Below are 15908 nucleotides of genomic sequence, written 5' to 3' on the forward strand. Positions count from 1 at the left end.
CCGGAGCCCAGCAGGTCGAGGCTGCGGTGGCCGGGAGCGGCCACTGCACTCCAGTCTGGGCGACAGAGTGAGACTCCAACTCAAAAAACAACAACAACAACAAAAACCCAAATTTATGTAAGAGTTCCTTTACAAAAACAGTTCTAAGTGAATGCTTAGACAACCACTTTCAATTACCTGACAATTAAGCAGATGTCTACAAAGTAAACTTTTAAAAATGCTCAAATGATTATGAATACATAATAGTTGTTATATAGTAAACTCTTAAGAGTAAGTGGCTACTGGTTTCTATTCTTGTCAAATTTGCTGTTTTCATTTTCTTATTTGTTAGCACATAACTGTATGTTTACAAATCAAGAATGTTTCTATAAAGTTCAGATTTATATAATAAGTCTTTGGTTACCAAAGTTTATTTGTAAAAAGTTGAAGCAGAGTATGAAGATTCTATTTCTCAAGTCAAGGGCTTTTGGAATTAAATTTGTTGATCCCTGGGGGCTCAGAGAGCACTTTCTTTAGGAAAACACAAAAATGCTCCTATGTAGATTGAAATGGAACACGTGTATTCCCACAACCAGCAATGGGAAATAAAGATATTATACATTTTATAGTCTATGGTTTGGGAGGATGGCTCACTTTGACTAGGTCCAACTATATATTTTCATGAATGGCTTTTATATTAATATTAAAAATTATAAATTCTATTTTTAAAATAGTTTACAGGTTATATTATACTTTGCCACTTTGCTCAACTTCCACGCAGTACACAGAAACTGATTTATGAGGCCCAGTACTGAAATAACTTGGACATTACTGGATAGCCTTCAAAAAAAAAAGAAAAAAACATTAAACCTTCCATGCTCAGGTGACAAAGAACCTGGTTCAGATAAATCCAAAGGGGAAATCATCCAAGTGCATATTGTGGGCTAGTTTGACACTTACATGTTCCCAAGTGTTCTGGCTAGATTCTCACCAAGAAACAATACAGTGCTATATAAGGTGTCTGAATTGATGAAGCACATCTTGAATATGTCAGTAGTATGGGCATCTCTCACAAGTACACAAATTTCGCACTGGCCAACCACACAGCTGACTTCAATTCTTAGCACTTACTTGTGATAATATATAAACCCCATGACAGTGATACACAAACATATTTTCAGGAACTCAAGAATGAATTACCAGCCTTCTATGGGCCCCTTCATCTACCAGTTAAACTTAGCCTAAACTTTATTCCATAGACATACAACAGGGCAAGTTTCAAAGCTAGGGTCTGCCTTAAGGAACCAAAGCCTATTAGGTTTAGGGAGTGTAAGACAGATTCCTTACGTATCTTACCGGTCTGTCGACCTGCATAATCTCCCAGAGCACTTCAGCCACATCTGGCAGGGTATAGGGGGGGAGACAAAAGCAGCATGTGTGGAGCAGCTGGCTTACAAGTTGCTGTCCCAGCTGGTTCATCACTTGTCCAATCAGTTCTTTCCGTAATTCAAAGTCTTCTTCATGCTATAAGAAACCAGGAGTATCAGGTAGGTTCTAATCTCAACCCTACAAAGACCAAGTATCCTTCTCTTTTAGTCTAGCAATTTATCTTTCCCAGGAAAGAAAGTATGCATACAGTATATGACAGTTGGATTTGCAAAGTCCATTACATGTGTTGTCATTAGAAAGAAAACATAGGAGGCCAGACACGGTGGTTCACACCTATAATTCCAGCACTTTGGGAGGTTGAAGTGAGAGGATTGCCGGAACCCATGGGTTCGAGACTTGCCTGGGCAACTTGGCAAGACCAATAAATAAATAAATAAATCTACAATAAATCAAAAAACTAGCCAGGCATGGTGGCGCATGCCTGTGGTTCCAGCTACCTGGAAGGTTGAGGCAGAAAGATTGCCTGAGCCCAGCAGGTGGAGGCTGCAGTGGCCGTGAGTGTGTCACTGCACTCCAGCCTGAGTGACAGAGTAAGACTCCACCTTGGAAAAAAAGAAAGAAAGAAAGAGAATGTAGGAATTTAGTTTCAAGGAAATGGACACAGGTTTCAGCTGAGACGAACTTTAATGCTCAGATTTTTCATGATTAGAAGGCAGAAAAGAAACAATGGTTAAGAATTAAAGTCAACAATTTTTGTAATTTTGTTCCTGTGAAGAATATTGAGGGCATCTACCAGATATCCAATCTTTTCTATTTTCTTCTTACAGCTTTGAAATATACACATATTTCTAATATCTTGAGAAAATTTCTTTTAAATATTGCCTTTTCTTCTCTCTCCTTTTCTTGCCAAACTTAAGCAACGAGCCCAAACAGAATGAAGCAGTGAACACACACGCCCTCAATGCTCTCCTTTGCCTTCTATTCTATTCTACATGTAGCCAAATCTGCTTTGGAAGTCCTGTGAACCACTTTACCACTCCCACCAAAAAGGTCTCTTGTCTATTAACAAACTTTGTGCTAGCCCGGCTCACTCTGATCTTGGTTATACCTAGTTACTTTATCCTCCTCTCTCTAATCCATCCAAATCATACCTATCATACAGATCCACAGAAGTCCCTCCCTTCCAGAAAGCTATCCCCACCCACTTCTGGTCAGAGCCTCCTTCCTCTGAACTTACAGCCATCATGACTTTTATCACAATCAAACACTGGCTTCTTGTTGTCATTTGACTCTTTAAACTGTTTATCTCTTCAACTACACACCCATGGCTTGGGAACAGGGCTCCTTCTAAACTGCTTTGTATACCCTACAGCAATCAGCACACACATCTACATTACATCTACCAGTTGATGCTCTGACTGGAGAATGATTCACAATGGTATATAGGTCTACTAATATAGTTCAAATAAGGAAATTTGGAATGCTGGTTTTCCCCTAAGGAATAAGCTGCAAGACAGTAAGATTATAAGATAATAAGATAAAAAGCTGCAAAGTAGAAAAAATACTTACATCATTGGCTACCCCTGTATGGATGAGGTCTCGTAGGAACCTCATGACACTACAGTTGGCATCTCGGTGGTCCAGGGTAGTAGAGGCAATGGCCCACTGTAAGATAGGGATGACTACTTGGCTCCTCAGCAAGGTGACAGGGCTACGCTGAATAAACCTGGTTTACAGGACAGGTATAAATCACAAGATTAGGCTACAAAAGCAGCCAGGATAAAAGCGAAACTCTGGAGACAGTAAAAAGAATCTGTGGTTGCAAAGGGTTTCAGGAGGGAGGGATGAACAGAGCACAGAGGGCAGGGAAAGTACTCCGTATTGTTATAACGTTATTATATATTTGTCATTTGTCAAAACCCACATAATGAACAATACCAAGAGTGAACCCAAATGCCGTAAACTATGGATTCTGGGTGACACAATGTGTCAATGCAAGCTCAACAACTGTAACAAATATGCTACTGTGGGGAATGTTAATAATGGGGGGGGGAGGGGAGCTGTGTGCATGCTGGGAGGGGCAGAGGGTTTACAGGAACTCTCTATACTTTCCACTAAATTTGGACCTAAAGCTGCTCTTTAAAAACAAAACAAAACAAAACAAACAAAAACACCTATTTATTTAAAATAAATAAATAAATAAAGCCAAGGCAAGGAAAGGTCCATTTCTTAGATTGGCATATAAAAAGACATGTCCCCAAACTCAATTTCCAGCGAAGATTTTATAAATCAAGTCAGGTAATTTTTAAAGGAGGACCAGTTAAAAGAGCTTATAAAATAGAAACTCTCCTAGGTTAAAACATCAAATCCTAACAACTCCAGAATAGCATTTCCCAAACTACATTCCACAGAATACCAGTTTTCAGGATGTCAGTAGGAATTCCTCAAAGAAAAAGTTGTATGTTCAAGTAAGTCTGGGAAGTGCTAAATTTTAAAAGTGGTTTTGGGTTGGGCACGATGGCTCATGTCTGTCATTCTAGCACTTTGGGAGGCCAAGGCAGGAGGATCACTTAAGCCCAGGAGTTTGGGACCAGCAACACAGCAAGACCTCATCTCTACAAAAAAATTTTAAAAATTAGCCAGGTGTGGTGGCGTGTGTGTACAGTCCTAGCTACTCAGGAGGTTGAAGAAGAAGGATTATCTGAGCCCAGGAGGTCGAGGTTGCAGTGAGCTGTGATGGTGCCACTATACTCCATCCTGGGCAAGAGTGAGACTGAATTAAAAAAAGGGGGGTTTTGTTTCTTTTTTATTTTTTGAGTTGGGAGTCGCACTCTGTCACCCAAGCTGGAGTACAGTGGCATGCTCACAGCTACTGCAGCCTCAACCTGCTTGGCTTAAGTGATTCTTCCGTCTCAGCCTTCCAAGTAGCTGGAACTACAGGCACGTGCCACCATGACTGGTTTATTTTTTGATGTATTGTACAGACGAGGTCTCGCCAAATTGCCAGGCTGGTCAGAACCCTGAACTGAGGCAATCCTCTTGCCTTGGCCTCCCAAAGTGCTGGGATTATATACAGGCTTGAGCCACCGTGCCTAGTCTGTTTATTTTCTGTTATAAACTACAAGAGGATTTCTCAAATCCTTTAATGTACAGGGAGACTCCCTTAAGAAAAAGATAGAGTATTTTCCAAACTTATTTCATCATTTGTGCAACAAGCATCTCTAAAAATTAGTGTCTAGGGACACACCCTGGGAAAAGAGAGGTTGACAGTCCATCCAACAATTCTCTTATCAACTCAAAAAAAGGTTTTTCTAACATGTCCAAAAAAGTATTCAATATTTCAATCTTGAAATGAAAAAATCAAGTCAATATTACTTTGCATTTATAAATAACAACATACATTTTTTAATGATGGTTTCTTTTTTTTAAAAAATGGTTTTATGTTCACTAACTGATTTGGTTCAAATGCCTTATTTTAGGACTAAGAAATTCAAGCAGAAGTTTGGCAACCATGCTGCCAATGATACTAGTCAATGGAATTTAAGCAATGAGTAGGATGGCAGGTGAGGGCAGAGCTGAGAAGTAGAGTACCTGATAACTTCTAAGGCACCTTAATCCTAAAAATTCTTCATTCTGAGATATGATTCTGTCTAAAGAATGCTTCTTAAGGAAGAGATGCAAGAGAATGAAGTCACAGCAGCATAGAAAATTAAAATGATAGAGGACTGTAGCAAGTATCAAGCTGAGTGTTTGTACCAACACTTCATCATCTTGTGCATTCCCTCCTTCCTGGCAGAAACTCAGTTCCCGCATCCCTTGCTCTCCCACACCCCTCCCTCCTCACCTCTGTGGATATCCCAGTTCATTATTTAATTTTGGGTTATGAATCATTAATCTCCTTACGCCAATGACCTCATTTTATGAGAAGAAAACAGCCAAGTGTCAGATGGCAGGACTAAGCAGTGGAGGAATAAGAAATTGGGGAAAAAAAAGTCTGCTCTTCTGCAAGACATACCTGGTGGCTAGCCTAAACAGGTCGTCCACAGTGTCAGGGTGGTTCTGGAGCCCGTTCTGCTGCTCCAGGAGCTGGAAGGTAGGGATGCACAGTGCCTGCAACAGAACAGGGATTTTAAAAGAAGATGCCCACACAGAAATGCCACAGCACTCATGCTGGCCAAATGTCACGATAAACACAAAAGGAACAAAGACGTACAAGTGGGAAAAGACAAAGACAGATGAGAATCAGATCAGGAAAAGGAAGGCAAATCTTTCCCAATTGACATAAAGTTCTACATATGAGGTCCATGTTTCAAAAAGAGTTGAGGGTATAGATTTTAGTTGATGAAACTCGACAGAAGTCATCTCAAAGTTTTAGAAATTTCTGAAAGCAAAGACTGCTTATGTACTACATATAGTCTAGTCGACTAAGGGGGTAGAAATTTTCATAATTATGAAGTACCCAATTGATTTTATTATTATTATTGAGTTGGAGTCTCACTCTGTCATCCAGACTGGAGTGCAGTGGCCGCTCCTGGCCACCGCAGCCTTGGCCTGCTGGGCTCTGGCGATCCTTCAGCCTCAGCCTTCCAAGTAGCTGGAACTACAGGCGCACGCTACCACACCCGGCTAATTTTTTTTTTTAAATTTATTGTAGAGATGAGGTCTCACTAAATTACCCAGGCAGGTCTCAAACCCACGGGCTCAGGCAATCCACTCACCTCAGCCTCCCAAGGCGCGGGATTACAGGCTGAGCCACCGAGCCCGGCTGAAGTGCCCATTTTAAATGAAAATCCATCTTAGGACAAGAAACAGCATACTCGAGCTCTGTAATATATTCCCCTCCACATGACTAGGAGAAGAGGAAAAAGGGTGTATCAGGAGCCTTTTCCAATGCCTGCTATTAGCCCTAAGACCCTAACTGCTCTACTAAGTAAACTATTCATTGGCTGTTCCAGGCAAAAAAGTGAAAACACAGTCAGACTTTCTCTGTCTAAAACTAGGGCGGGGAAGGAGGGAGAATCACGCTTCAGCTTAGAGATTCATTTTCCCAATCCCCGCTCCCCCCCCAAAAAAAACAGCCCATCTCTAGAGAGCATAAACTAGGCAGTAACATCCATAAGAATCATTATACTCATGTGGTCAGTCTTTCTCTCTCTCTTCCTCATTCTCTCAAGCAGCCCTGTCCAGAGAAGAACTAGGAAGTTTCTACCTCCCTGTTACTAGGAAATCAACATGACCGGGGGAAAACATAAAGAAGTCACAGAATTAAAGACATAGTGAAGAACACAGTGCCAGGCCTTTAGACCCTACAGGCCTGGTGCATCCACACACACCAAGTAACATGTACCTGGAGCATGTCCAGTAGTCCCTGCCGACAGCCTTCTTCCATTCCATACTCATCCACCAGGATGCTGCCAAGATACAGGAAACAGGAATGCTGATGTACATGGTACACATTCACCATCTGCCAAGGAAAAAGCTCATCAGTTCAATTTTTCACCCTTCAAAAAGTATCAACTTACAAAGTTGTCTCCAGGAAAAAATTCAGGGACAGACTGGTTTCCTTGTCTTTAAGGCAACATAGGAAAGCTTGTTGGCAACAGTTTTTGAAACATAGTGCTCAATTTCTCAATAATTTTCAAGTTATCTATTCCAGTCTTTTGACCTTTTATCTTCGCAAAACAATACTATTTAAGAGTTAACTAATACTTCAAGCTGGAAGCCATCAGGGAGCTCAAACATTTGCAAAACCCTAGCAAAGTATATGTCAATTTTCCAATACCTAGAGGATGCTCTCACTTGCACTGAAGATAATAAATAAAATATATAGCCATATTTGGAACAAAAAATATCAAATGCCTTATCTTGGAGAAGACAGTGAAAGCATTGTTTAATTGTGAGTTGTTCCTAAACCCATCTATTTTATCATTTCAGTAAAAAAAGTGTTTCTAATCAAGATATCTGGATCTCAACAAACACAAATTTTAATACAATTGCACACTTAAACTAGATGATTTGTTTAGAATTTTTATTCTAGTATCCTGCAAAAATTAAGAGGCAACCATACATTCTCCTATTTAACTTTTTTTTTTTTTTTTAAGAACCAGGGTCTTGCTCTGTTGCCCAGGCTGGTCTCAAACTCCTGGACTCAAGAGATCTTCCCGCTTTGGCTTCCCAATGTGCTGGTATTACATGTATGAGTCACTGTGCCTGGTCTCTTGCTTTCTTTCTTTCTTCCCTCCTTTCCTTTTTCAGAGGCAGAGCCTCGCTCTGTCACCCAAGCTGGAATGCAGTGGTGCAATCACAGCTCACTGTAGCCTCAAACTCCTGGGTTCAAGCAATCTTCCTGCCTTAGCCTCCTGAGAAGCTGGGACTACAGGCACAAGCCACCATGCCTGGCTAATTTATTTATTTATTTAGTAAATACAGGATCTTGCTATGCTACCCAGGCTGGTCTTGAGCTCCTGGACTCAAGTGATCTTCATACCTCTGCTTCCCAAAGTGCTAGCCAATATTTACTATTTATTTATTCATACCTCTGCTTCCCAAAGTACCTAGCCAATATTTACTTATTCAAAATGCTACAACATATATGTATTGATCTTATTACATAAATTGAACTCTCTGAGGTTGGTGGGGACTGAAGGAATATAGTAACTGACTCTTCTATCAGCATATCCCATGAAATGGGCATGAGATAGGAGCTATGAATCTGTTCCATGTTGAATACTCCTAACTATATGCTCTACTAAGGAATTATTTAAGGCAGGGTTTAACTTTTTCTTAAAGGGTTACATAGTAAAAAGTACAGTTCTTGTTGGCCATTTGGTTTTCTGCCTGTCAATGTTGCCAGTGTAACACAAAAATGACCAACAGGATGACACTTACATGAAGAAGCCAGGCTGTATCTTAGTAAAACTTTTTTTTTCAAAAAGATGGCAAGCCCATTGACTATAGTTTGCTGATCATGATTTAAGGGATTTTAAATATTAATTTTCATTTTTATCACATGTACTGACCTTAGGACACACCTACTACATAAAGTGCTACTATACTCTGTTGTTTTGGTCCTATACTCAATTAGCAGGAATTAAAAAACAATATCAATGTCATGAGGGTATCCTTCAACAGCAAAGGGGCATTCAATCAAGTTGCAGGAGACCTGGAATATACTGTACATTTGACCAGAGATGGAAACAGCCTAAATACAAACATATATGACTGTTCAGCTTATGGTGAATGCAGAAAGTCACTGAAAATTAAAATTCTATTAAAACAGTTACCTGTACAACCTTTACCCAATTCCACAGCTGAAGGGGGCAAGGTTGTACAAGTGCCAACCTACACTAGGATGAGCCCACCTGCAGTCTGGGCACCCAGGTATAGGAACTCACCCCAGGGCCAGAACCTCCTTAAAATGGGTGCCCTGCCCTGGTGGAGGAGGACCAACTCAGGGTGGGTGGGGTGTGTCTCTCATCTGAAGCCCTGCAATCATTCTTCTCACTGCATGGGTAAGAATTCCAGAAGGCACTTCCTCTGAATCCCACAGATGCAGGACTGGCCCTCTGGTTTGCCCTGCTGAACTCCATGCCCTAGGCACCTCATTGCATCACCCTAGTCCTGGCCCTGCTAGAAGGTTAACATCAACACAAATTACTTAGTGACCTAACCTCCTTGCAGCTCTAGGGGGTCACGCAGTTAATCTCTTTGTATCTGGATGTAACTATGATCTTAAGGAACTTGGTATTGTGAGAAACATCATAATTACATACCAATTTTAGCAAATAAAAAAGTCAAATTTACTATATGGCAAATAAGAGACTTATGTGAACAACTAACTGTGACTGAGATAGAAAAAATTCCTTTGATCCAAGAAATAGCAAAGTTTGACTTGCCACATTTTTTCCCAAGGAAACCAATACAAAATAGCTTACCAAATATTTGTACATAAGAGGTGAGCATGAAAGTCACTCTCTTCACATAATTTCCCATTGGAACGTGTTGCTATTTAAAATACCACTACACAGAAGAGATTACAGGCAATTTCCTTTGGAGACAACATACCTACCACAGGCACTAGCCTCTTTCAAGTATTTTTTAGTTTGTTATTTAATAAGTACGAAAGTGTCTCATTTCATCCAAGAATCTGTTCTAATGGTTCCTGTTTCAAATGTCACAAACTGAACACATCTCCTCTTGTGGAGAACTTACCTGCGTGACTAGTGGCTGCAGCAGGGCTGCCGATCCTTTGCCTACGCAGCGTACAGCAAAGCGCAAGCACCTGCAACAACGCTCTACAATCCGATTATCAGCCCGGTGTTTATTTAGTGTCTCGGATAAAACTGGCCATATCTGAGTCAAAAATGAAATAGCACAAAAAAGGAAATAATCAACAACCAAAAGCTTAAAAAAAAATGCTCCGAAGCTAATAACACTTTATTTAGTTTTAAGTCAAAATTGGATAATATATTCTTTATAGGAAACACACATGGCCTGCTTCTTGACTGTGTGTGCAGTTTAATACACCACCCACCACAAAACTCCACCACTAATTAAGAGAAACAGTAACTTTTTTTTGGGGGGGGTGCTGAAACCTGGACTGAACCAAGGAATAACTCATTAAAACAGAAGTAACATGTTTAACTTTGCTAAAAGACAGAGACATATTTTCCTAAACTTCAGACTTTCTGAAAGAGATGAAAAGAGTAAGTATGAATAATAGAGGAAGATGTTTAAAGGTAGGTCCAGGAAGATAGAAGACCTTGAACAGAAGAACTGGAGTTAAGGAAGTGGTATCACTTGACACCACTACACACTTAGGGATGGTTAGTATTTATGTTCTTTGGCCCTTAAAGTCTGAAAAGCACTTTTCAAAACATGACTCTTGATTCTCATATTACCCTCAGTGAAAAAAGTAGAAAGAAAAAATGTTATTAATTAGGAAACTGAAGTCATCAGCTTTGTCAAAAATATTCGAGTATTGATCAGGCCTCTTGAAACTCTAGGGGATCACATAGTTAATCTCGTTCTGCTTCTCCTTTGGCCTTTCAGAGCATTTCCCAACAGCCTGTTTCATTATCAAACCTAAAATAAAAAACATGGTAGAAGACTCCCTCATTTCATTGGAAGTCAAACCATATCAACAAGCTGAATCTCTCTTGGATCTTGGAAGACAGCACCTTCTCAGCTGAGGTACCCAAAGCCTTGCCAGAAAAAAGCAGCTAGCCTTGACTCCCCAGGCATCCCTGAGCACTTACTTCCTGGATGACTTTTTGGCACGGATGAGTCTGTCCATTTTCCACAATGGGATTGGTGTGCCTGGGAAAGACAACGGCCCCAAAGAGTGAAAGAAGAGCAATTTCACAGAGGCTTGCATTAACACCTTTTCCTCCAACTCTATCCAAGCACGTATTCTAAATCATCCTATTTTTTTTTTGCCAATTTAAGTCACTTCCACTAAACATGCAAATTCAATCCAGCTCTGGGTACATGAGCTGTGGACACTATAGGTATCATTTCCATTTTTCTCCCTTTATAAACCTGAATATGTCATTTCTTCAAGTTAATAAAAAAATATTCACAGGTAGTCTAAATTCACTATGAGAAAGCATGTATTGCTCCATTCCTAATATTAAAAGACAAAAAAAACTGTAGGAACTGCAATACACAAAGATGTTTCTCATAGTTCCAGTCTGAGCCCAATGAGACACAATATGAACCTTCCCACAAGGGATCACATCCAACACCTCTGTCTAGTTCAAAAGCCTACTAATTTGAAGAAAAGCAGAAAAAAACTGCATGATTACCAACCTCTTTAAAAAGGCTGGAATAACTAAGGAGCTTTCAAACTAAAACTCTTTAGTTTCAAAAAGCTTGATAGCAACTTGACATCTAACTTTCTTTAATTCAGGAAGTCACACCTACTGCAGATTTTCTTTCATTTATTGTGAAATAAGGGTTATTGTTAACAAATGGCATGTAACGGGACTCTCCTAATTATATAAGGAAAGCACTGCCTGAGCTCAGAAAAAGATACCTATTGACAATAACTAATAAGTGAAAACAATGCCTTTGTATAACTTATCCCACATAGGCTTCTATGCAACTGTTACTCAGACTTTTCGGTTATACCTGTGGGTCTCACAAATTATAAATTATGTAACTAATAGGAATCACCCTTTGAACACTGTCACCCAAGTGCTTTTTTTAAACTTTAGGCTTCTCTTGACTTCAAAGGATTAATTTCACCTGATCATTGAAATGGCTTCATTATTTTTTTGCACCTATACACTACAAAGGAATGGTTCTACAAGTGTGGGCTCTGGAATAACAAGAAGGACCTTATTAGACATGTAAGTTTTTAGGTCCTACTCAAGATCCAGTGAAGCAGACACCTGGGGACAGGCTCTAGTAATCTGTGTTGTGATAACCCAGGCGATTCTGATGCCTGTCCAAGTTTGAGAGTCACAGAACTAGAGATCAAAATAATCTATCTCATTTTTAAAAGGTCTTTCAACAAAGATCTACCAAGAATAAATTCTTAGAATATGCCTTTGCCCCCCAAATGCAGGTAACATGCTTGTTTAGTTTCAGGACATAATGGATTATAGGAGGCACTTGAAGTATGAGGAAAAAAAGCTTGCTTACTTCAACATACAATGGTTTCAATTGCGCTTTTAACTCAAGGAAGGCATCCCAATTCTCCCTTCTTACCTAAATATTACTGCAAGGCGATCTAAGAACACAGTGGGGTCTGCGGATATGCCATTGCTGGGCTCCTGAGACAACAGCTGGAGAGACAGAAAAATGTTCACATCCCTTGTCAAATGCACAGATCGACAGTAAACACTGCAAAGACACCTCTGTATCAGCCTTTGCGTCTATCTCTGCTCATTTTCTTAAAAGAGTCTGAAAACTTACTCCAATGGTGCAAACTCTAATTTATATTGTTAAAATACTTTCCTCCATCCATCTCACTCCATCCTGGTCATGACAGCCTGTTACTACATTTCACTATCTGATCACTGAGAAGTAGAAAACAGTATCAGCCGGGCTCGGTAGCTCAGCCTGTAATCCCAGCGCTTTGGGAGACTGAGGGGAGTGGATTGCCTGAGCCCAAGGGTTCGAGACCCGCCTGGGCAACTTGGCGAGACCTCATCTCTACAATAAATCAAAAAATTAGCTAGGCATGGTAGCACGCGCCTGTAAGTTCCAGCTACTTGGAAGGCTGAGGCGGAAGGATCACCGGAGCCCAGCAGGTAGAGGCTGCAGTGGCCGGGAGTGTGCCACTGCTCTCCAGTCTGGGTGACAAGAGACTCCAACTCAAAAAAAAAAAAAAAAAAAGAAAAGAAAACAGTATCATTTGATTTTTTTCATTTACTTTAATTATTATTAAGATATTATATATTATAATATAAATCATACATTGTTATACTTAATAACATTTATATTTAGCTTTATATTATAAAGCTTTAAAATTATTATAGCTTTATAACATATTTTAAGTACGCTGCCTTTCATTCTTCTTAAAATTTCTTAGATACACCTACCAGTAAATCACTAGAGATAAACTTTAGAATCATTATGCCAAGTTCTAAAAATCTCATAGGTATATCTAGTGTTATTGCATTACAAACATAATTGAAGAAAAGTTGACATCTTTTAAAATATTACTCAGGGAGGCTGGATGTGGTGGCTCATACCTATGAACCCCAGCACTTTGGGAGACTGAGGCAGAAGGAGTACTTGAAGCCAGGAATTCAAGACCAGCCTGGGCAACATAGCAAGACCCTATTTCTACAAATTTTACATAATTAAAAAAATTTCTTCAAGGAAATATGGTAGGTTATGGTTATAATTGCTAACCAGAATGATCTTTTCCCATTATATCTTCTAAGTGGTTATTACTGATAGTGAAAATTAATTTTGAAATATTTATTCTTTACATGCAGCTACTTTGCTAGACATTACTTCCAATAAATTCTTAGTTCATTCTCTTGGTTTTTCTAGGTAAATAAAAGACTGGAAATAAGTAATTTTTTCTTTTCCTTTCTAACATGTGAACATCTTATATTTGTTTAACACTACTTAATTTCACTCACCTTTTTCAATGCCATAACCTGAACAGAACATAGTTCACTAAGACATTCAGTAATCTTATCCAAAGGTAATCGGGCTAGGACAAGTGCTGTCCCTGGAAAACAAAGGAAGATGAAAATGAAGAAAATAAAAGCTGAATTAAGATAATTCAATTAATTGGCCTACATCCTATGAGTTAACAGAAAAAGCTGACTGGTTTCAAAAAGATAATCACTGTTTTAAGAATCACAACATTTTTAAATTTATGGTTGTTTTTCTCTTTATCTGGCTTAGAAGACTATAAGATAGACTTTCGCATTGACTTTTACAACTCCAGTTAATATTTAATTATTTCTCCTTAGCACCCTATTGGTTTAAAGTTGCTTAAATATGCTTCTCCTTCCAATTCTTCAAAGCTGACTTTTAAATCTCCTTCACAGAGGCAATGGCAAAGCTATTTTTAAGAATGACTATGCCAGTGTAATGTTTCTCAAACTTCCTAGAGATTCTCATCTAGTGGGTCAAGGAAAGACTTTATTTTTGATAGGTACCTCTGACAGTTCTTATCATGAAGAGAAATACTGATGTGAAGTTTTTAGAAGGATAGGCTAAAATTAGAGATTTTACTCTGATCATACAATAACACACTCTGTGGGCTTATGTGAGACATTCTCTCTGGACCTCAGTTTCTTTATCTGTACAATAAGTGATTTGAGCAGCAAAAGAAACAGTTAAAATTGCTGGTCACACACGGTGGCTCGGCCTGCAATTCCAGCACTTTGGGAGGCTGAGGCATGAGGACTGCCTGAGCCCAGGGGACAGTCTGGTAAGATCTCCTCTCTAAAATAAACCACAAAAATTAGCTGGGCATGGCGGTGTGCATCTGTACCTCCTGCTTCTTGAAAGGCTGAGGCAGAAGGATTGCCTAAGCCCAGCAGGTTGAGGCTGTGGTGGCCGTGAGTGTGCCACTTCACTCCAGCCTGGGTGACAGTGAGACTCCAACTCAAAACAAACAAACAAAAAAACCCACCAAAAAATGTGCTTTCCTTCTTTGGGGGAAAAAAAAAGTTACAAAAGCCTTTCCCTTCATTTTCCCCCAAAATAAAACTTAACTTGGAACTCCAATAAAGTAGGCTTAAAAAAAAAAAAGGCAGCTAGGTGTGGATGGGGCTAAGATGTTTGGACCCTTTCCCCTCACTCCCTCTCACTACAGTCCCTGTTCTGTCCCCACCAACTGCTGAAACACCTCCCCAGTCCAAAGGATTATATAGGAGCCTAGATTGTCCCTAGGTCAAAAACCCGTTGACTATAAATTTTTTCATTTCTTGAAACATTATTTCACAGAATAGCAATTAATCCCTAAACCTTCACATGAATTAAAACCAGTGATTTTTCCTGGTAGTCCATAAGTTATACTTGAGTTTGACTTTTCTTTAAAGCCAGGGGGAAAATCTAACTTAAATATGACTTTCCTTTTAATTCATGTCTATAGAAAAAAATTTTACTTACAAAATCTTTCCCTAACTAGAAGCTACTACTAATAACCGGGAGGCCACATTCTACTACAGGCTAGACATTACTTCAGTATCAAAGCTAGATTTCACTGGAAAATGACAAATAAGAATACTTGACTCTAAAGGGAAATAACACAAACCCATGGTACAAAAAATTTGCTGCAGATGATATATTGTCACAGCAGCTGGTAACAAAGCCGATCATACAAATGACAAAAAACAGAATTAATTCTTGCCAAGGATGTTTAATACTCATAGAGGACTGGAAGATAATGCCCAGGTCATTTTCCCCAGTCATCTATTTGACATACCCTAGTATCCTCTAATTTACCAGCTATAAGGAGTTCACTGACTTACAGTGCATCCTAATCTGTCTTTGGTTAGAAAGTGTTTTGTTTTTTTTCTAGAAGCCAACATCTGCTTCCCTATAAATGTTTGACAATTGATTACTCACAAAGTAAACATAATTCCTCTTTTAAAAGATAATTTTTTTTTTGAGTTGGAGTCTCACTCTGTCACCCAGACTGGAGTGCAGTGGCATGCTCCCAGCCACTGCAGTCTTGACCTGCTGGACTCCAGCGATCCTTCCGCCTCAGCCTTCCAAGTAGCTGGAACTACAGGTGTGCTCTACCATGCCCGGCTAATTCTTTTGATTTTATTGTAGAGATGAGGTCTCGCCAAGTTGCCCAGGCGGGTCTCGAACCCACGGGTTCAGGCAATCCACTCACCTCAGCCCTCCAAAGTGCTGGGATTACAGGCTGAGCCACCGAGCCTGGCGATAATTTTTCAAATATTTAAAAATAGCTACCATGTTCCTTTTCCTAGCCTTAGTTTCTCTAGGTCTTCTATTAAGTCTGAGCCTCCTCATCACTCTAGCTGTTTACTTCTGGACAGGCAAATACTCAGTATAAGCTGATCAGGAATGGCCGAAGATTACTAAGAGACCAG

At 39.6% G+C, this 15908-nt stretch overlaps 1 protein-coding gene across 3 annotated transcripts in view; it reads right to left on the reverse strand.

Moving 5' to 3' along the window:
* Positions 1-15908, reverse strand: part of TNPO3 (transportin 3) — a 93214-nt gene that overhangs the window by 15687 nt on the left and 61619 nt on the right. For all 3 annotated transcript variants that reach the window (XM_021715274.1, XM_008063597.2, XM_021715275.1), the window contains 8 exons: positions 13470-13561; positions 12082-12158; positions 10626-10686; positions 9580-9720; positions 6716-6832; positions 5384-5478; positions 2938-3094; positions 1336-1503 (listed from right to left, as the gene is read on the reverse strand). In XM_021715274.1, coding sequence (XP_021570949.1) covers positions 1336-1503; positions 2938-3094; positions 5384-5478; positions 6716-6832; positions 9580-9720; positions 10626-10686; positions 12082-12158; positions 13470-13561 — 908 coding nt within the window. The remainder of the gene's footprint in view (positions 1-1335; positions 1504-2937; positions 3095-5383; positions 5479-6715; positions 6833-9579; positions 9721-10625; positions 10687-12081; positions 12159-13469; positions 13562-15908) is intronic.

The sequence above is a fragment of the Carlito syrichta genome, unplaced genomic scaffold (genome assembly GCF_000164805.1).
Source record: "Carlito syrichta isolate Samal-C Ts95f unplaced genomic scaffold, Tarsius_syrichta-2.0.1 Scaffold306949, whole genome shotgun sequence".
Taxonomy (NCBI): Eukaryota; Metazoa; Chordata; class Mammalia; order Primates; family Tarsiidae; genus Carlito; species Carlito syrichta.